The sequence below is a fragment of the Equus asinus genome, chromosome 4 (assembly GCF_041296235.1).
Source record: "Equus asinus isolate D_3611 breed Donkey chromosome 4, EquAss-T2T_v2, whole genome shotgun sequence".
NCBI classification, from domain to species: domain Eukaryota; kingdom Metazoa; phylum Chordata; class Mammalia; order Perissodactyla; family Equidae; genus Equus; species Equus asinus.
This window is the reverse complement of record NC_091793.1, coordinates 23,160,059-23,180,787: the sequence shown is the minus strand read 5'-3', so window position 1 is coordinate 23,180,787 and position 20,729 is coordinate 23,160,059. Positions and strand designations below refer to the sequence as shown.

General features: G+C 58.8%; 2 protein-coding genes and 1 long non-coding RNA gene across 3 annotated transcripts in view; 1 reads left to right on the top strand and 2 right to left on the bottom strand.

The window, feature by feature from the left end:
- Positions 1-1,879: 1,879 nt before the first annotated feature.
- SOX10 (SRY-box transcription factor 10) lies at positions 1,880-13,862 on the bottom strand. Its single transcript, XM_044779908.2, has 4 exons — positions 13,647-13,862; positions 12,649-13,157; positions 7,758-8,026; positions 1,880-5,091 (listed from the first exon to the last, which is right to left on the bottom strand). The coding sequence occupies exons 2-4, from the start codon at positions 13,077-13,079 to the stop codon at positions 4,388-4,390; spliced, it is 1,404 nt and encodes a 467-aa protein (XP_044635843.2). The 5' UTR covers positions 13,080-13,157; positions 13,647-13,862; the 3' UTR covers positions 1,880-4,387.
- LOC123283572 (uncharacterized) overlaps positions 13,078-20,729 on the top strand; it is a 49,358-nt gene continuing 41,706 nt past the window's right edge. Inside the window, exons 1-3 of the mRNA XM_070508503.1 lie at positions 13,078-13,131; positions 15,467-15,626; positions 16,409-16,550. Of these exons, the coding sequence (XP_070364604.1) occupies positions 13,078-13,131; positions 15,467-15,626; positions 16,409-16,550 (356 nt within the window). The remainder of the gene's footprint in view (positions 13,132-15,466; positions 15,627-16,408; positions 16,551-20,729) is intronic.
- Positions 17,808-20,526, bottom strand: LOC139045033 (uncharacterized). Its single transcript, XR_011502595.1, has 3 exons — positions 20,287-20,526; positions 18,404-18,525; positions 17,808-18,265 (listed from the first exon to the last, which is right to left on the bottom strand). It is a non-coding gene; the product is annotated as an uncharacterized lncRNA (long non-coding RNA).

Genomic DNA, 20,729 nt, shown 5'->3' with positions numbered 1-20,729 from the left:
GGGATGTAGTGATCTGCCCTCCCCAAGCAAAGCCCTGCTGGGCAAGTCAGCAGCTGGAGCAAGGACCAAGCACCTGCCCTCCCCTGCTCCCCTCAGTCCCCACTCCTCAGGCCACTGCCCACACACTGTCCTCTGTGGCCCACCTCTGTGGTCTGCCACACGCATACCCTCTCCTTCCCACCCTCTGGAAGATGGCCTTTCCCTTCTGTGTGGGGCTCATGATCCTCCAAGGCCTTGACTGGGATGGGTGCTGGGATGACAGTGGGCAGGGAAGCAGGGCTCCTGGGTTTAAGATGTGACGTTGAATCAGGACTGGAGCTCCCCTTCCTCTGCCCTAGGTTCTAATAGGTCCTGTTCTCTTCTCCACCCTGCTTACCCAACCTGCACTAAGACCAATCACAGTTCCTCTCTCCCTCGGGGGGCAGGGAGAGGGTGTATATAGACATCAAGAGACAGAGGGCATATTGGTGGCCTGAATGGTCCAGCCTTGACCTCCATTCCACTGTCAGCTCCCCTTCTGGGAAAAGGAGGAGTTGCGCTTCTTGGACCTCTCCAAGAGGCAGGTCCCCGGGGTGGGTGCACCCTGGACATGGTGGGAATGATGAGCATCCACAGGCATGGGAGGGGTGTTTGCTGCTCTGGAGAAGGGTTAATTCAGGGAGCAGTGCGCTTCGTACCCCCTTCCACCCTCCTCCAAGCCTGTGGAATCCTTTAATCAAGTTGGGTGCTGAAATTTCAGCTCTGAAATGCCGCCTTTGTGCTGGCATCCAGGCAGCCGCCCCAGAGTGCGGGGGTCACTTTCTCGGCCCCGTTTCTCTAAATGGTCTCTTTGTTCCTGCTGGGCCGCTCAGTATCAGATGTGATTAAAGGGAGATGGGGTTTGGCGGGGGGAGGAGAGAAGGGGCTGGGAGAGGCAGTAGGGGGTTAACCCTTAGGGGATAGGGTGTAAGGGAGATGGAGAAAGGGGTGTTTTCTTCCCACCTCCCCCTTCCCATTCTGCTCCTCTTTCAGGGAGTCAGTCCCTTGCTACTGAGCTGGCCAGTCGTGGGCATGGTCTCTTCCATCCTCTCCAGAAACACCTGGCCCCTTCTCTCTTTACATGTGAAACCACTACCTTACTGAGGTCCGAGCACATCCGGAACCTTGGGTCTAGGATGAGCACAAGCCAGGTTTTCTGACTCCTCTGGGGTCATTTGTCCTCTCAGGCATTTCCCCTCCTGTATCCCCAGTGACATCCCAGTGGATCTCATGGGGTGTTGGGTCTTCGAGGTGGTGGGTCCGTCTTTTTGATGTAGCTCCTTCCCCCTGCCCTGCTAGCTCCATGTCCCCAGTCCCACTGAGAGCAGGAGCAGCAAACAGACTGGAAATGGACTAATGTCCTGCTTTTCAGTAGAGGGGAAAGGGTGGGTTGTAACAATTAGGAGCACATAAGATTAGTACTGATTGATCCCTAACAAAATTCCAGAATAGGTTATTGCATATTTGAAAACACTTAGATAATAAAGAGGAGATCCAGGAGCTAGCGTAGGGTTTGTAAGAATATCACCAAATGAAACAAATTTCCTTTTTCAATGGTTACTGGTCTGGTAGGTGGGAGGAATGCCACAGATAGAGCGAATCTTCATTTCAGCAAGACATCAGGCAGTCTTTCCATCCGGCTCTGTTGGAGAAGTTTGCACTTCATGATGGTGTAATTAGATAGATTCATAATTGATTGTACAGTTTTCTCCTAAGAGTAAGATAATTGAATTGATGGTGGAGAGGTGTTTAGTGGTGTACACAGGGCCTGTCCCTCTTGATTTCAACCTTTTTTATTAGTGACTTGAATGAGGATATTCAAGTTTGCAGATACATAAAGCTCAGAAGGAGAGCTAATAAGTTGGATTCAGAATTCCAAAAGATTTAATACAGGTGGGGAAATGGTCAAATCCAACAAGATGAAATCTGTTAAAGATCAGTATAAAATCCTGCATTTATCTACAACACAACAAAATAAACACAACACCAGAAAACAGCTTATATACAGTTTTAGGGTGATCTGACTTGGCAGAGATATTGTCTACAAGAGCAGGGGTTTGCACTTACACTAAGCTTCATGGCAGCCAGCAGTGTTGGCAAGGTTGCCTGAAAAGCTCACACGATGCAGCTTCGAGATGGGAGTTTGGCCACCCTGGAGGCCTGCGCTGGTTCTTGGTGCTCCCCGCCCTACCCCAGGTCCTGACTAGGAGGTGAGGGGCTGGAGCCCACAGCTAGAAGAAACGGGTAATGGAGCTGGCGATGCTGATCTGGAGCAGTGAGGGAAGCATCGCTTCAGATTAAAAGTGGAAGTAGGGCTGGCAAACGATGGACAGGTGGAAGAGATGATGGTTAAGAGCGCTAGCTTTGGCATCAGAGCTGCCTTCAAATTCTGGCACCAGCACTTAGCATCAACCTCTCAAAGCATCAGTTCCCCATCTGGAAAATGGAGCTGACGGTCTGACCCACTCCTTCATAGGCCTGATAACAAAGCACTTGGCCAGGGAGCACTTGCTACATGGCAGCTATTACGGTTGTTATGAGCTGGGTATAAGGAAGGATGTCCAACCACTGGAGCTGTCCATCAGTGGAGCAGGTGGTGAAGAGATTTCCCCTGTCCCTGAGGTGGAGTGGCTCCTGGCCCCCGAATGCAGGGTGGAGTTCTGCTGAGGAAAGAGCTCTTGGGGAGCAAGCTGTGAAGGATTAGATTGCACGTCTGCCATTCTTCCTTTACACTTAGACATGGGCAGCTGCTCTCAGGTCTCGGCTAGATCCTGGAGTGGACTGCTCCCTTGAATTCTTTGCAAGGCCCCCTCTCTGTTGGATGAGCACAGAGGCTGCTTGGACGGCACTCTCACTGAGTTCCAGCTTGAGCCAGGGAGTGGCCCACCTGCAGTGTGGGCACAGCTGGGCTGGGGAAGAGCTCCTGTCTGAGGCCTCAGTCCCTAGCACAGACCGACCCCACTGTGATGCCAGTTGTCCTGACCCACTGCATCACCCCCACCTTCTTAGGGAGAGAGGAGAACTTTGGATTATCTGTTCTTTGCATTCTACCTCTAGCTACTTCCAGAAAGCGTTTGAGGAAGCACTGGTACAGGGATGAGACCAAGAGACAGGCCAGGTCAGGCCCACCAAGCAGTAACTGGAACCTTTAATTTTATTATGTGGAATGCTTAATGCAGAGTTAATAGGGGCTGGAGGAGCTAGGGGAGGGGAGAGGGGAGAGGAAGCTACTGAGATAAATAAGAGGGGAGCAGTAATGCATTACATGTGGATCGAGGGGGATGCAGAACAGGAAAATAGGGGCAGACAGAGCTACATACTTTATTCAAATACCACTGGGAGGCAAAGGGCAAAAGGCCAGGGCAGAATGTACATGTCAGGAGTTTAGTGTCTTCAGCCTGCTGCCAGCAACCTGGGGGCTGGGCCCTGCGTCTCCTCCTGGAGCCGAGGGTTTGGGCCTGAGCAGCTATAACTCTCTGGGAAGCCCAAGGAGTTGGGGCTGACAGAGCAGGGGCCACAGAGCCTGATGAGGGAAGAGGGAGTTGGCGAGGAGCCCAGGAGGAAGGCTCCGTGAATTGTCTGGGAATCCTTTCCTGGAGCCCCTGCCTCCTCGCTTCCTGGGATACCCCTCATGGTCTGGGAGGTTGTAGTGGAGTAGGAAGGGGGCTGTCTTTCTCAGTAAGACAAAGAATGAGGCTATTGGCACAGAATTGGATCTGGGGACCTCTGTGCCAATTCCTTCCTGTGTTCAGGAGGGGAAGGGGCACTGAGGGGATGAGACCTCCCTCTGAGCCCCCACCCCAGCCCTATACCCGCCGAGGGTGTTCAAAGTTGTCCTCAGCCCGAGGGGCAGATGTAGTCTGCTCTAGGCAATGATGCAGGTCTCTGGTTGGCCTTGCTCTTAGGCATGTGGCACAGGTGGCATGGTTATGTCAGACCCCTCATTCTCCATGCAAGAGCAGACACGGGCACAGGAGTGGCAAGGCCTCTGGTTCCCATCCAACCCTAGATGCTTTCCCCTCCTCCCAGAGGAGGATGAGCGGGTCCTTCTCAGGTCCTGGGATCGAGGGTCATTCCTGGGGGGAAGGTGCAGCCCCTCATCTTTCAGTCTAGGGGCAACGATCAACCTCCTTCTCCTCTGCCCAGCCTAGTAGCCCAGGGCCTTGCCTGGGTTGGAGCCTGGATAGGATGGGGTGGGATCATCAAAGGCTGTGAACCAGACAGAAAGCCTTCCCTCAGCTGTCAGCCTCTCCAGCCTCTTCCACAGCCACCACCAGGCCTGAGATGGGCGAGAAACAGGGCGCAAGGGCTGGGGGAAGGGACGTGCTACCCAGAGAGGCCAGGCAGGGCTGTGGTGACAGGGCCCCCTTTAAGGCCGAGACAGCGTCGTATATACTGGCTGCTCCCAATGTGTGGGGCTGTGGGACTGGGGCCCTGAGGGGCTGGGGTCAGAGATGGCCGTGTAGAGGGGCCGCTGCGAGGGCCCCATGTAGGAGAAGGCCGAGTAGAGGCCAGAGGCCTGGCCCGAATGGCCGTAATAGGGTCCTGAGGGCTGATGGTCAGAGTAGTCAAACTGGGGGCGCGAGATGGAGGGGAAGGCGGAGCCATAGTGGGGCAGACTGAGGGAGGTGTAGGCGATCTGCGAGGTGGATGACTGGTCGGTGTAGTGCGGGGGCCCCTGGGGCCCCGCGGTCTCCGTCTTCACCTGGGCTTTGGCATCCACCCCAGGTGGCGAGACCGTGGGCAGAGCCACGCCTGGCGGCTTCGAGATCCAGGCAGAGTGTCCACTAGCCACAGCCAGGGCACTGCCCAGCCCATAGCCAGCTGCTGAGTAGCTGCCCACATGGCCTGGGTGCCCATTGGGCGGCAGGTACTGGTCCAACTCAGCCACATCAAAGGTCTCCATGTTGGACATTACCTCGTGGCTGATCTCACCGATGTCCACGTTGCCGAAGTCGATGTGAGGCTTCCCGCCCTCCCCCATGGAGCGCCCATCCCGCTTGGGGTCTGCCTTGCCCGACTGCAGCTCTGTCTTTGGGGTGGTTGGAGGAGTGGGTGGGCCATGGCTCTGACCTGGGTGGAAAGGAGACAGAGAAAAAGTGAGAAACAGGGGCTGGCCCCGTGGCCGAGTGGTTAAGTTCGCGCGCTCCGCTGCAGGCGGCCCAGTGTTTCGTTAGTTCGAATCCTGGGTGCAGACATGGCACTGCTCATCAGACCACGCTGAGGCAGCGTCCCACATGCCACAACTAGAAGGACCCACAACGAAGAATACACAACTATGTACCGGGGGGCTTTGGGGAGAAAAAGGAAAAAATAAAATCTTTAAAAAAAAAAAAAAGTGAGAAACAAAGTCCAAGGCTTCTGGATTCTGATGGTTCACCTTCAGACAAGAGGCCTTCTGGAGGCTAAGGGCCTCCCTACCGTGTGACCTTGTAAATTTCACATGTTTGGGAAGCCTGAGTTGGCATTCATTTATATAATGGTTTTGGGTTGGTCTCCAGTTGTTTATGAAATTCCCAAATCTTAGGGATGGGTCTTGCCTCCCACCCAGAGCAGGACTCCCCTCTGTCACTCACCTCCTGGAGGGGCCTGCTTCATTTTGAAAAACCTTTCCTGTTGGAAAGTTCTTTCCCACATCAGCTAAAGTTGGCTTCCCTCCCAGTTCCCATTCTTCCTTTGCTACTGATCCGAGGGGCACTGGCCTGTTGGTCTGCGCTCGCCTGCTCTCTCTGCAGGGCACACTCAGCCTCTGCTGGTCACTCTTGCTGATGTCACCTACCCTTGCCACTCTTAACTCCTCTGTTTCACTTTGGCTGGCTTGCCTGTGCCTCCTCTGGCCCTGGCCCCTCAACAGCCATGTGTCCCTTCCAACCCCATCCCTCCTCCCAAGGCTAGCTCAAGTGCCCCTTACTCCAGCAAACGTTGCCTCTGACCCAGTCCCACTGGCCATGCCCCCAGTGCCCATCACACTGTGCTGTGCTGCCTGCCCTCTTGCTCAGGAGAGCACTTAGATAACTAACTTGCTCCACCCCTGTTCCCTTGTCTGTCCATTTTCTCATTCACATATTCATTCAGCAAATACTTAGGGGGCACTGCTAAGTGCCAGGCACTGTGCCAGGTGCAGGGCATACAAACGTAAATAAAATGGGTCCCTGTCTTCAGAAGCCCATAGTCTAGGGGGAAATCCAGAGACCTACACACGACTAAAGGGCAGCGCCAGACCTTCTGTGATGACAGATATGCAGAGGGCTCAGGGGACCAGCGGAGGAAGCCACCCACCCTGCCCTGGGGACATGGGGAAGGTCTCACTGAGGACAGGGAGCTGAGCTGGGCCTTAGAGGCTCAGAAAAAGCCATGCCCACAGTTATATTCTGAGACAGTTGCTCTGTACATGGTCCAGGGTCTTCTGGTGTGTCTGTGTCTGCGGGTGGGCATGTGTGTCCCTGAATCTCTGAAGGTGAGGCATACATGTGCGGGGGCGAGAGGGCTGGACTGGGGATCCCATCAGAGAGAGAACAGTCCATGGTCCATGAGACCAGGAGCTCCTTGAGGGCAGGCCTGAGCCTCCTTCATCAGACCAGAGGCAGTGCTGAGTCCTGCACTGGCCAAGTGCTCTGGACTGGGGTTTCAATCCTGGCTCTGTCACTTGCTGTGACTCTGGACAAACCTCTGTCTTCTCTTAACCAGTTTCCTTATCAGTAAAACAGAGACAATACCAAACTCAGACATGGCCTCTTCTGGAAGCCTTCCTTGATCAGAGTCTTGCGGGCAGCTGGATATTTTTCGAGACCTGACTAGATGGACAGGATGACTCCTCCCTAGAGGTCAGGCCCCCTCTGCGTCTCACACGGGCTTCGTGTGCACTTGTGTCTTCCTGTGCTTAGTTCACTTGTCATCCCGCTCCTCCCCTAGGCCATGGCTCCTGAGACCAGGGACCACAGCTTCTTGTTTGTGCCCCTCATGTCTGCTCCCAGGCCTGGCACGAAGGAGGGCTCAGGGCATGTCTCCTGAAGGCAGAGCTCTGCTCACGAAGACCTCCCTGTACCTGACCCCTGCACGGCATTCTGTACATTATGAATACCATCGAGGCAGCTGTGGTGCCAGCAGAGGCCCCGGAGCCACGCTGTCTGGGCTTAGACATCAGCTGAGTTACTCTCGGTTTTCTGTAAGATGACAGTAACTTGCCACACAGGTGAGGCCGAGCCCTGGTGGTGGGGCTGCCTCCTCACAGCGGAGAGTGATAGACTGAGTGAACACACATACGGCAATTAGCACCGTGCCTGGCACACAGCGGATGCTCAATTAACGAGAATGAAACAAGATGCCTTCTGTCTGGCCCATCCATGGCCTGTGCTCAGCATTACATGCCGTGGCTCCCCCATCAGACCAGGAGGTGTCTCCTCCATTTGATCTCTCATTCCTCAAAATCATCCTGATCCCACTTTGCTAGTTGCAACTCGCCCCCTGGCCTCCATGGCCTCCTTAACTGGCCTCTTCACCCAGCAGCAGTGCCCCCTTCCGTCCGCCACAGCCCTCTTGCCCAGCCACCTCCCCTGGCACCTGAGTTCCCACTGAGCTTACTCTGGGCCCTGCACAGCCTGGCAAGCCCTTCCCAGAGCCCAGGGTGTTGTGGGGTGTCAGGGTCTCATGCCTTCCAGCCTTCACCTCTCCCACAGCCCAAGCTCCCCTCACCCACAACTCTTCCTCAGCCCCCTGCCAGCTCCCAGCCCAGCACTCACCTGAGGGGTGCTCGGGGTTCCCGTCTGACATTGGGGAGCCCTCTCCCGGGTGCCGGTGGTCCAGGTGGGCACTCTTGTAGTGGGCCTGGATGGCGGCAGCACCGCCCTGCTCGGCCTCCCCGCCCGGGCACTCCGCCTCCCCCTGGGCCGCCTTCCCATTCTTCCGCCTCCGTGGTTGGTACTTGTAGTCCGGGTGGTCCTTCTTGTGCTGCATCCGGAGCCGCTCAGCCTCCTCAATGAAGGGACGCTTGTCACTCTCGTTCAGCAGCCTGGGGTGGGGCAGTTGGGGAGACAGCAGAGGGGCTAGCGTGAGTGTCTTCCCTGGAAGAAATGAGGCCTGGAGATGGGAATCCCAGTGGGCAGGGCCTGGTTGAGGGCTTGCCCTTTGATTTATGGACTGGAAGATTCGAGGCCCGAGAAACAATGGCCTCAGAGGGCTGTGATCTCTGCCTCCACATCTGTCGGGGGCTGGGGTGTGAAGGGGCCTGCTGCTCCTGGCGGCCCCTGAGGATGGAATTAGAAGTAGAAATTGAGCTTATGAGGGGCACAGAGCTTCCTTCAGTTTAAGGAAGGAAAAACTTTCTCTTCAAAACTGTCTACAAGTGGAGCTGGCTGCCTTGTTAGGGAGTGAGCTCCCTGGGACTGGAGGTGTGCAAACAGAGAAGCAGCACGGTGAGGGAGAAGAGCTCAGTCTTTACTTACTAGCTGTGTGACTGTGGGCAAGTCACTTCTCTAAGCCTTAGTTTCTTCACCTATAAAACCTAGGATAATACCTACTTTCCTGGGTGTGGCTGGATGGAAGCACTTTGCACCAGGCCTGGGGATGGGGGGTGGGCGCCTTGAGAAAGAGGTGCTATTCTGATGCTGCTTGCGGGGGAGTTGGACAGGAGGACTTGGGGCGGGCCCTCTCAACTCAGGAATACTGATTTTGTGAATTGCAGCGTGGTGGGACCAGGGGGGCAGATGTGAATCTTCTTCACTATGTGGGGGCACTGCCTCCTGGGGGGCATCACAGCTCCTTGTCCAGGGAGTGACAGAGGGTAGAGGAAGCTGGATGGTCTTCCTGGACCCTGGGACAGCGCAGACAGACCCTCTCTGCAGTCCCTGAGACCAGCCAGTGGAGGGAAGCCCTGAAGGCAGTGCCCCTGCCCACTCAACTCCAGCTCCAGGGCAGGGCTGGAGCGGGAAAGGGGGTGTTCAACGCTTGGCTGCCCCAGGGTAAGGAGGGGAGGGTGGGTACCTTGCAGAGGGAGCTGAGGGGAACAAACACAGACTCGCAGAGTCCTAGATATAAGGGACTCTGTGGGAGCAGCTCTGTCCCTCTGCCCAAAGGGCCTCTCTCTCCAGCTGCCCCCGCCCCCTAGTAGGTGCCCTCTTCCCCCAATCAGCAGAAGACCGAGCCCTGCCTGCCCAGGACGGGAGGGGGTGGTCACACCAGGCACCTCCTAGCCGGCAGCAGCATTCCTCTGCGGCTTAGCCTCCCCCACTACCCCCTCCCCCAAGGCCGCCCAAGCCCAGCCTTGGCCCAGCTTTCTCCAAGGGTCCGTCTAGCTGAGTGATGGGATGGAGACCCCAGAGCAGGACCTTGGGGGTCACAGAGTGGGATGCTTCCTCCCCCGAGCCATGCCTCCCAGCCAGGCCACTGGGCTCAGGGTAGTAGGTGGGGCAGCCCCAAATGTGTGTGTGTGTTGGTGGGGGGGCTGCACATGAGCGTGCAGAGCAGGCTCAGCCAGCCGTGGGCCCCAACACAGAGGCTCCTGGGATGGCTGGGGACCTGAGCTCCCTCTCCCACCCAAACCTTCCCTGTGCTGTCTAGCTGGCAACTGGGTGTGAATGAGCAAGAAAATGGCAGGGGGCGCTGAATGGGGACAAAGGCCAGAAGAGGGTGAAGATCCCAACACTGTACACTACTGCCGCCTCCCATCTAATTCCCAGCAGTACCCTAACCTCAACAGAAACCTAACACCAGTGTGGGGTGGGGGTGGGGGGCACCACCAGCCCTGGCCTCAGCCCTAACCTCAGCCTGGTCCCTCATGGGCTGCAGATGGCCAACCCCACCTCCAGCCCCAGGCCCAGCCTCATCCAGACTACCCTCAGCTCTGTTCAGGCTCTCTCCTAACCCCAGACCCATCCTGCCCCACCACGGAGGCCCAATCTCAAGTTTAATCTTGACTCCAGCACTGGCCCTCACTCAACACTGTCCCCCCTCCCTGATGTCACCCACAGCTCTAACTGCAAACCCAGTTCTCATCTGCACCTTCACTTCACCTCTGTCCTCTGGGTCTTTAAGGTTTGGAATAGGGGCGGGCAGAGGGTAGGCTGGTTCCACACCCAAACTGGAAACCCCAACTGAGGGGCTCCCAAGGTGAGGCCACCGGCTGCTTCTCCGTATGCTCCTCCTGTCAGGGAAGGGGCCTGGTGGCCTGGGGTTCAGGAGAGACTCCAGCCTGTGATCCCCTTGAGTCTCTAGGCTCTAGTTATTCTTTGCAGGTTGGTCAACCAACATCCAACCAGCACCGGATCAGCATCTAACAGTCATTCCTAGGCGGGCACCGAAGGTTTGTGTGACAGTTGAAGCACGCAGCCACTTAGGAGCCAGGACCTGGACGCTGGTATGTCTGACCCCAACCCACTTCCAGCATACCACACGTCTGCATGTCTTTCTCTTTTCAGGTTTAGGGCCTCTGCTTTTCAGTTCTGCCTACCTAACCATCCCCCTTTCTGATGGCCTGGGAGTCATGAGCCTGGGGTATTTCAGGAGGACCCCTGGAGAGACTGGCCAGCCCAGCCCATATCCAGATGCCTCTCAGGGCCACCACCCAGGATCCCAGGGCCCTGCCCACCTGGTGGAAGAGCCTTTGCTCTGTGCCATTGCCCACCACTCTTCTCCCCGGGGCTGGGTCCTGAGCAAGCAGTGCCTGCTCTCCAGACTGCCCCATCCCAGATTGGCCCCTGGGGGGCACCCTGGGCCTCTGTGTGCACAGCTTGAGCGGTGCCCAGGAACAAATCCTCCCAAGGGAGCCCAAGCGCAGGGTTCTGGCCTGGGGGAAGAGGGCCAGGGACAGTGGAGAGTCCAATCTTAAATCCTGGGCAATAGAGGTGGTGGGATGCTGTCATTGGGCTTGCGCTGTGGCCTGCTTATTGTCCCCACGGCCTGCTCTGTCTGCCCATCTGTCTCCCTGCTGGTTGCCTGCCTCTCACTTGCTCTTCTGCGTCCCACAGCACCAAGGGTACTGGCCTGGGCTGAGCCCTATCCGGGTGTGGATGGACCTTGGGCAGAGGAGCTAGCTTCGATCTCTGTTCTTGGGTAGAGCTGGACCCGCTGGGTGCTTGCCGCAGGCTGTCCACTGAGCCTAGGGCCTGCCAAGGATGAGCAGAGCGCTAAGGGCTGGGAGGTGGAGGGCAAGGGCACCAGGCCTTCAGCAAACACTCAGCAAGGATGGGGCCAGGGGGCTGGATGGGAATCCCTCTGGCTCTCTTGGGGCCCCCCTGCTCCTTCCACCACTTTAAGCTTTTGGCCTTCTACATCCAGTCTCCACTGTGCTGGGGGCCGGCAGGGGAGGGAAGCAGGCTCCTCAGATAAAGCCCAAACTTTCTGAAACCCAGAGGTGCCTCACTTCTGCTCTCTTCTTCTCTGCCCCCACCCTCACAACCTCCTGACCACACCTTAGAGTGACGGGGTGACCCACTGCTGTCACCAAGGATGGTGTAGGGAAGACCGCTGGACAAAGAGTCAGGAGACCTAGTTCTGGCCCTGGCTCTGCCACCAGCTGTTACATGGCCTCTGTGGCCCCTTTGCCTTTCTGGGCTCTCTTGGGCAGTCTAGTGGGGAATCAGGCGCTCGTCTCCTGCAGCCCCTGTAGTCTTTGGGAGCTGCCAAGGATTCTGGGGGTGGAGGCTCACCCTGCTCGACATATCCCGGAAGGGGGCCAGGCTGAGCCCCAAAGCTGAGGGGAGGGTGGCGGAGTTCCTCCTTGAGGAGATGTTTTCCCCAGAGGTTTGGGCTGGTCCCAGGGAACTGAGGCTCTGAGGAACCCTGGTAGGAAGGGGGCCCAGCTTTCCTCCCGGCCAGGGTGCTCAGCTCCAGCTCCGCGGCTGGAGGGGTAGGAGGTTACTCAGCGCTGGGTGGGGCCCTGGAAAAGAAGATGGCGCCGGACTGGGAGAGGGAGGGACAGAGAGACAAGCCTGGCAGCGCTGGGACGGGGTGGGAGGGGGAGGCTTCTTTCTGGGTGTCCCCTTCCCTGGGGGATGAAGAAGCCCCTGTCTGAGGGAGGGTGGGGTCAGGAAGGCACAGTGAAGGCAGCTGGGATAGGACAGGACCCTGGGCCAGTTCTCCATCCCTCACTCTTTCAACGACTCCTGTCTGAATTCCTTGTTTCCCTTGAACTGCTCCCAGTTCTCCATCTGGCTGCCTCAGTTTCCCTGCCTCTCCAGCCAGGCCTTCCGTTCTTTTCCAAGCGTTTCCCCGCACGCTCCTGACCACTGGAAGCGTGGCAGCGGCCCCCCGAGTGTGCGGGCCTGTGGGGAAGCGGTTAGCGAAGGCCTGTGGTGTGGGATCCTCCGCCACCCAGCCCTCGCGCCCGCCTTCACTCCTCCAGGAAGAAGCCCAGGCCCTACCGCCTGCCACCGACAGAATTCCAGCCACGAGGGGGCGCCTTCCAGCCCACTGCCCCAGGTGGGGAGCCGGGCCTAGGCCGTGGGAGCTCTGAGCCAGCGCAACCCCAGGGGGCGACCTGTGGGGGAGGGGCGGGCCCGCTGCCCACGCCGTGGCTCCGGTGACAGCAAGGAGGTGGCTGCCCCCGGGAGCAGGGTCCGGGCAGTGCCTGTGCAGCCCGACTCTACCCCAGCGAGAGGGCCCGGGAGCCCCCCGGAGGCGGGTCGGGGCGCTCACCTCCAGAGCTTGCCCAGCGTCTTGCTGAGCTCGGCGTTGTGCAGGTGCGGGTACTGGTCGGCCAGCTTCCTGCGCGCCGCCTGCGCCCACACCATGAAGGCGTTCATGGGCCGCTTGACGTGCGGCTTGCTCTTGCTGGCGCCGTTGACGCGCACCGGCATGGGCACCAGCGTCCAGTCGTAGCCGCTCAGCACCTGGCTGACGGCCTCGCGGATGCACACGGGGAACTTGTCATCGTCCGCCTCGCCGTCCTGCTGTTCCTTCTTGACCTTGCCCAGCTCTCCGGGCCCAGGGCTGGCTCGCAGGCCCGATCCGCCGCCGCCCCCGCCGTCGGGCCCCAGCGAAGGCGCGTTCCCCGGGGACAGGCAGCGGGGCTCCTCGGAGCCCACGGGGCTCAGCTCCACCTCGGAGAGGTCCTGCTCCTCCGCCATGTCGCCCCCGGCCGCTGCCACCTCGGCCGCCTCCCCGGGGCCCGCCGCCGGGGTCCTCGCGAAGAGTCCAACGCCCACCTGGACGGGAAGGAGGGCGTGATGGAGCGGCCTTGCGCGCAGCCCCGAGGGCCGCCCGGGACGCGACGCGGGCACAGCCCCGAGGTGGCGCCCGCCCTGTTCCCTCTGGACTCGTTGCAGCCTGGGGCCCGCGCACATGCCAGACCCTGGCTCGGCCTCCTAGCTCCCGCCTCTGCGTCTTCCCACCACCTGGTCCCAACCGTCTCTTGGTGTGGGTGGGTTTGGGTTTTTTTAAACCTCCTTTTGGGTGGAGGTTTGTTGATGGAAAGGAAGAAAAACGGACTCTTTATCCTGCTCTAATCCTGGCTCCTGGAATTTCCCACCTTTTCTCTCACCTTTCGTCTTCCCTGCCGCCTGCCCCTGACGGGTCTGGAGGAGCTGGTGGGGGCAGATGCGGTGTCAGCCTCCCTCCACCCCACGCCCCACAGCAGGGTCCAGGCCTGGGCCCGGGAAGGGAGGAGCGGAGGAGCGGGCTGCGCACTCACTCACCTCCTCGGACCTCTCCTCCAGTCTGGGACTCGTCCTTAGGAAGTGGAAAACCGTGTCCCAAGGTGTGCGGTCCAGCTCGGGGCTGGGGGGTGACGCTGGTGGGTTGGAAGGGAGGGGCTGGGGGGCCCTGAGCCACAGGCCACGGCCTCGTCAGGACGGAGCCTGAATCCTCACCACCAACCACCCTGGCCGGACAGCCTGAGACTGACTGAGCGCTGAGCTGCTGCCGAGGGCTGGGGAAGGAAGGAGGGGGAGAGGGGGAGGGGGAGGGGAGGGAGGGAAGGGCAGAAGGTGGAGCCTCCAGCGCCTGCCTTCATCCCCAACACTCAGGGCTCCTCTGCCAGCCCCCACCCCAGCTCGCTGCGCGGCTGTCCCAAGCTGGTCTTGAGGCCTGGGCTTAGGGGAGGCGGAGGGGTGGGGATGGTCAGGCCAGGAAAGCCAAGGGATGCAGGTGGGCAGAGTCAGAACCTGTTCCTTGGCGGAAAATTGGGCCCAACTGGGACCCTCAACCTCTGCCTCAGGTGGCAGGATGGGCAGCTGGCAAAGGATTGGGAAGGGATGAGAAGAAGGCAGGTGAGTGGCCTGTCGACTTGTGTGGCTTCACTTAAGACATCTTGTTGAGTGCCTTATTGAGTGCCTGCGGCCAGGCACTGCTTCACCCTGTCTCACTCTGCCTCCTACCCACACCCGGCTGCCCTCTCTGCCTCAACTTAGGGCGAGAGAGAGAGAACATAGGTCCGTACCTGCTGAGGCAGGGGCCAGCCAGACACCCCCTGCCCAGTGCAGATGCCCTGGCTGGAGCCCTGCTCCCCTCTCACCAGACACCCGGCACTCAGAAGGGCTAGGCTGGCTCAAGGTAGAGAGACAGGGTTGAAGTTCCCAGAGGCTGGGCATGGGGCTGGGCCAGGGGGCCTCCCCAGGTAGGTCTGAAAGGCTTCTGGGGCCCCAATTCCTGGCACCCAACTCTCTCTACACTAGGTTTACACTCTCTTGGTGGGAGGAGTCCCCAGTCCTGGTTGTCATGAAGTTCCCCCTCCCCAACCCCAAGAAAGAGTGGGGAGTTGCCCTATCCCCCTCTTCCTCCTCTCTGCCCACTTCTCCCTCAGCCCCCTCCCCAGCTGGGTGACCCCTCCCCTTATTCTGTCGTGCCCATCACCCAGGGCTTCTTCTCTCCTCTTTCCTAGGTCTCTCCTCCAAAGGTCACAGCCCCTCTCTCTTCTCAACGGGAGGGAGGGTGTTGAGGCAGAGGTGGGGGCTTGCATGGAGGGACAGATGGAGCCTGGGCCGAGTTGGCCACCACCTATGGTTCTGAGCCTCTCAGCAGCTGGGCAAGGCCCCAGGCCCACCCCAAGGGAGTCCTGTCTGGAGTCGGGCTGGAAAGGGGGTCCAGGCAAGGCCTCATACTTGGGAAAGGCCAAGGGGGTGGAGGGGGGTGGGTAATGGGACACAATGAGGTAGTCACACGAGGCGAAGGCATGTTGGGGGTGGGGGGAGCGGACATTGGAACACACACACACACATGCTCACACACACAACCAGCCAGACAATCGGGCCAGTGTGTCTGGGGCCTCGGAGCCCAGTGAATTAGGAGTTTGATAAGGGTTTTCTCTTTCTCTCGCTTGCCGGCCTTGGACAATCTCCCCCCAGTTTTCCTCGACGCCACCCCCGGCGCTGCCAACCCTCCTCCCCCCGCCTCCCTTCTCTTCCCTGTGCCCAGACTCTTGTTCGGGGCCTTGAAACAGTGAGCTGTCTTTGTTCGAAATACAGGTGAACGGCAATCATGTGATTAACACACACACACATAAAAAGCTTTTTAACAGCGTCCGCCCGGCCTCAGAACCGCCCAGAGAGGAGCCGCCCTGGATGGACAGAGGGACGGAGGGACGAGCATCCAGCTGCTTGTGTCCGGCTGCCCGCAGCAGTCTCCGACACCCGCTGCTGCCCGCCCGCTGCCCGCCTGCCTGGCATCTCTCGATCCCGGTGGGTCCCCATTCACCCTTCACCCCTTGGTTCCTCCTCTTTGAGGGAAGGGCCTCCCTGCTCCCTGTGGTGTCTGTGATTTGGCCTGAGACCCCCTAGGGCAGGGAGGGGTGGCTGTGGAGGGAGAGGGCCCAGCGTAGGAAGCCGAGTGTGGGGTCCCACAGCTCCCTCTCCGACTCCCCGCCTCCTCCCTTACCCTCTTTGGCCCAGCTGTGCCAGGATGGGGGTGGGGGTGGCAGTGGGTGCTCTCGGTCTGTGGAGAAGCCATGCTGGACAGAGGGGACCTCTCTCTTCCCCTCCCTCTGTCTCTCTCTCCCTCGCTCCGCCTGTCTCCTCAGTGCTGTGCTCAGGCTTCTGCTGAGAGGTGCTGATGAGGCAGGTGGGCCTGCAGGGGTGTGGGGGAAGGCTGTCAGAGGCCCAGGGCTAGGGGACCCCTGCTGTGAACCACTCCCACCAGGCTGGCAACTGTGATCTCCATCCCATCCCAGGCCCTGGGGGCCCAGCCTTCTCCAGCAGGGGAGGTGAAGGACCCATAGTCATCCCTGCAGAGCAGGGAGTTTGGAGAGGGCGTGGGGTCCTGTGTGAAGGCAGGGGGCCTCTGCCCTTAGAACAACCAGGTGGGCCAGCGCCACCTTCTGTTCCCTTCCCTGCTTGGGGTGGGAGGGGTCCCCTTCCCCAAGGATGCTGGCGACCCCCTTACCGTACCCCCCAATCCAATCTGCCCATCCTCGGTGAGCTGTGGTGACAGGTGGACTCTGTGGCCTGCCATCTCTCCCTGACAGAGAGGGCCCCAAGCGTGAGGCTGACGGTGGAGATCCAGGCTGCCTTCCTGGGCCGAGCAGCAGAGTTTTCCTGGGATCCAACCTGGTTCTGTGAAGGCTGGTCCCAGATATACTCCTCAGACGGGCCCCCGAGAGGAGGAGAGTGAGTGAAATTCTGTGAGTCAAACGTGAAGCCCCCGATGACCCTGCCTGGCACAGCTGCTTAGGGTCACCACTGACCCTTAACCCTTTGGGTCCCTGAGTCTTCTTCCTAGGGCCCTGGTTTTGCTTTGTGGAAGGCCCCACCCTTGATTCCCTGCCCTGGGCCCAGCCCCTCATCTGTCACCTGGGGTGGATCACGTCCCTCCTTGCCTGCCTCCCAGGACCCACTGAGAGGAGATGGGAAATCTGCTGTCCCATAGAGCCAGGGGCCATGCAGGGGCGACCCGTGGTGCTGGCCAAGTTGAATCTCTGCCCCAGCCTCAGTTTCCTTAGTGGGGCATGAGACTCTTTTCCTGACTCCCTCAGTGGGCAGGGCTGAGGACCAGAGGAGGGGACACTGGGAAAGCCCCTTTCCATCTCTAGGCATGTGTGGGTGAGACCTGCTGGGCCAGGCGGTCCTCTCACTCCTTCCTCAGGCCTGTGCCCCTCCCAGGGCCTCTAACACACACCGCCTGCCTCCCGCACACTCCAGGGGGCCTTCCATGCTGATCTGTGAAGTCAGGGTTGGCCTAGGACAGTCCCTCTCCACATAAACGTGCGCAGAATCACCCGGCTCCCCCTCTGCAGGCCTGGAGTGGGGCCTGCCGAGCTCCCAGGCCTAGAGCGTTGGCTCTAGTTCTTGCTGCACTTTAGAGTCATGTGTAGAGTTAAAAAAAAATGCTGAACCCGGGATCCCACCGCAGACTGGCTAATTCTGAGTTTCTAGGGATGGAGTCCAGACGTGTTTACTTTTTGAAACTTCCTGGGAGGCCTTGCTCTCCCTTACTGGGGTCTCTGGAGCCGTGAGGCTGTGATGACCCCCTGCAGGGCCCAAAATCTCCAAGGAGGGGCAGGGGACCAGGGCTCTGGACCCCACAGCCAGAGGCCAGAGCTGTAGTTACACTGGGGTGTGTAGGGAGTTGCAGGGTGTGGCAGGGGCGGGGCTGTGCATTGGCCAGGGCGAGGGCTGAGGGGCGCGGGCCAGGGGTCAAGGGTACAGCAGGGACTGAGATAGAAGCTTAGTCTGGGTGAGAGTATAGGGGCTGGGGGGCGGCTCCCTTGAGTGTTTCCTAGGCCACCCCCACCTCTGGACAGGTTGTGTTCTCCTCGGTTTGGGGTGCAGTGGAAAGTGCACTGGACTTGGACTCAGGAAATCCTGCCACTAGTACCCATGTGGCCTTGGGCAGATTATGCTATGAACCTCTCGAGACTCGGTTTTCACATGTGTGAAATGTTGATAATTTTATATATGTCACTACATCCCCAAGCAGATGGGAGAATTAAATAAGAACATGCACACATGCAAACATGAGTGCCAGCTCAATGTTCGGTGCACAGTTGGGGCTCACTGGATGCTGATTAGAAGCAGTGACGTGGGGCTGGGAGGCGGAGAAGAACGCGCTCTTCGATTCAGGGCACCCGGGGCCCAAGTAGCCGCTCTGGACCTGCAGTCAGGTCTTGATAATCTGCCGTCAGATCCCAATGTCAGACCAGGGTGGTGTGTGATGAGCTCCTTGTGGGTGGGCGTCGCCCATCTGTGTCCCTCAACAGGGAAGGCCAATGCTTCCAGAGCCCCCAGTGGGCCGCCTGCTCTGAGTGCTGCTGTCGCTGGGCTCTTTGGTCCTCCCAACAACCCTATGAGTAGGTGCTGTCATTCTTCTCCTTCTAGGAAGGAAACTGAGGCACAGAGAGGTTCAGTGACGGCCGAGCTCTCCCAGCTGATGGTGGGCGGGCCACAGTTTACCTCCTCAGCCCAGCCCTGAGTGCTCTACCGACTGCCACCAGACCCCAAGCCAGCGGGGTCCTCCTCCTTACCCCCCAGGCTTTGCACTTGTCTGCGCTCCCCTAGTCGCTGCCAGCAGCCCAGCTCAGAGGCCCTCTTTTCAGGGACACACTCCTGGACGCCTTGGTTGGAATTCTTTTCCTGTTTTACTTTCCTGTGGAGGAGAAGGAGATAGCTTTGCACCTCTCTCATCTCCTCACACACAGCCTGGCACGCAGACCGGGCTGCACCCCCTGCTGGGGGAGCCCTGAGGGCAGGGGCATGCCCTCCTCTTGGTCTTGGCCTCTCCAGGGCACAGCACCACCTCAGGGAGTCTTCCCTGAGCTGAGTTGCTGTCAGGGTTCCAAGGAGGAAAAGACTAGGGAGGCTGGAGTGGGCAGGAGTGGCTTCCTGGAGGCAGAGGGCCTGAGCACTCACTTGGGGAGGAGGACAGCATTCCAGGGCCTGTCCCGACAGGGGCTCTCACTCGTCCCTGTTTCTGGTCCAAGTTCAGGGTCCCGGAGCTGGGCCAGGAAGGCCGCTCCTAGTGCCCGAGTCTTCCTTCCCCTCCCAACCCCACCCTCTCCGGGAACAAGGAAGCTGGAGCCAGTGCCCAGTGCTGCCTCAGGGCAGCCGGCCTCTGCCCTCTTCTTAGGAGCCCTCAGAGAAGGGAGGCTGCTCATTCCTGTTAGCCAAACTCAGCTGCCAGAAGGCCCTTCCTGTTGTCTCCCCTGAATCTCTCGTGCTGCAGTGAACTTTCATGAATGTACCCTCTGTGCAGGGCACAGGGCCAGGAGCCAGGGCGGGGAGGTGATGGAGCCAGACCCTGGCCTTGAGGAGCTCAGAGTTTGATGGGAGAGACCTACACGGAACCCAGAGCCCTGGTACAGCCAAGGTCCTCCACGGCCCAACAGACGCCTGGAGACCCAGGGCGGGGGTCAAGTCCCAGCCGGGCTGTGGGGGCCACCTGTCACCTCTACCGCGTTCGTCCCTCCCTAGGCCCCAGGTTCCCCGTCTATAAAAGGAGGGGAAGACTAGGTTACCTCTGAGGGCGTTTCCAAATTTGATAGCCAGTGAGTTATATTTCAAAACAAGAGGCCACTGGGCCAGCCCTGTGGCGTAGTGGTTAAGTTTCGCGTGCTCTGCTTCGGCGGCCCCGGTTCATGGGTTTAGATCCCGGGTGCAGACCTGCACTACTCATCAGTCATGCTGTGATGGCGACCCACATACAAAGGAGAGGAAGATTGGCAACAGATGTTAGCTCAGGGCTAATCTTCCTCAAGCACAAAAAAAAAAGGAGGAAGATTGGCAACAGATGTTAGCTCAGGGCTAATCTTCAGCAGCCAAAAAACTGCCCCCCCCCCGCCCCCCCAAAATCAAGAGGCCAGTGCATGACCCGGTGTTTCCAAAGTGGTGTCTGGGATGCTTGGTATCCCTCAGACATTGGTCAGCATCTCTTGAGAAGAGTTTTGGGGGCAAATGCAGTCGAGAAGTGCTTGCTTGCCACTTCCTCTTTTTAGAGAAGCAGAGCTTGTGAGGGTGTAAAAGCTCTAAGTTCTGCACTTGAGAAATGCATCTTTGTTTAAAATACTTATGCCCAACTCCTCTGCCTCCTGTGTACTTTCCTCTGACTCTGGTCCTTTTCTCTCCTGCATCCTCCCTCCCAAGAGCTGAGAAGAAGGCAGGGTGCTCCTGTGGGGAGCTCTGACCCAGGGAGGGCCTGGCCGTCCTCAGGGTGCTGTCCTCAGTTTCTCAGCGCCCCCACGACCCCAGCACAGAGCTCCACAACTCCCACAGCCCGCCTTGGCCCTGCTCTTGCCCTAAGCTGCAGCCATGTCCATTCTCCCCACCCCCGCCCTGTGGCCCAAACCCTGCTCACAGGACACCTTGCCTGTCAGCCAGGCCTGGAGCCTCCCCTGCGTCCTGCCTTGCTCACCTTTCCAGCAGGACATCGTCCCTGCTGGGATGTGTACCTGCGAGCTGGGTCTTTCTCACCTTCCTCCATGGAGCCTGGCACATGGAAGGTACACAGTGATGTAGATGAATGAATGACCTGCAGGCAGATGAACATCCACAGGCAGCAAGGTGTGGTGCTCTTGAGTCAGACAGCTCCAGGATTGAATCCCGGCACCCTCACTTATTAGCTGTGTGTCCTGAGTTAACATCTCTGAGTCTCGGTTTCCTTCCAGATTGTGGTGAGGATTAAACCAGATAGTGTATGTAAACACTTAGGACAGTGCCTGGCACATAACAGTGCTCAGTAAATGGCAGCTATTGTTATTAGCATCTCAGGATCTGCCCTCAAAGGGTGGCTGTCGGTTGACCTTGGGTTTGACAGTGGTCATTGCTTCTTATCCTGTCCAAGTACTGTCATCAGAT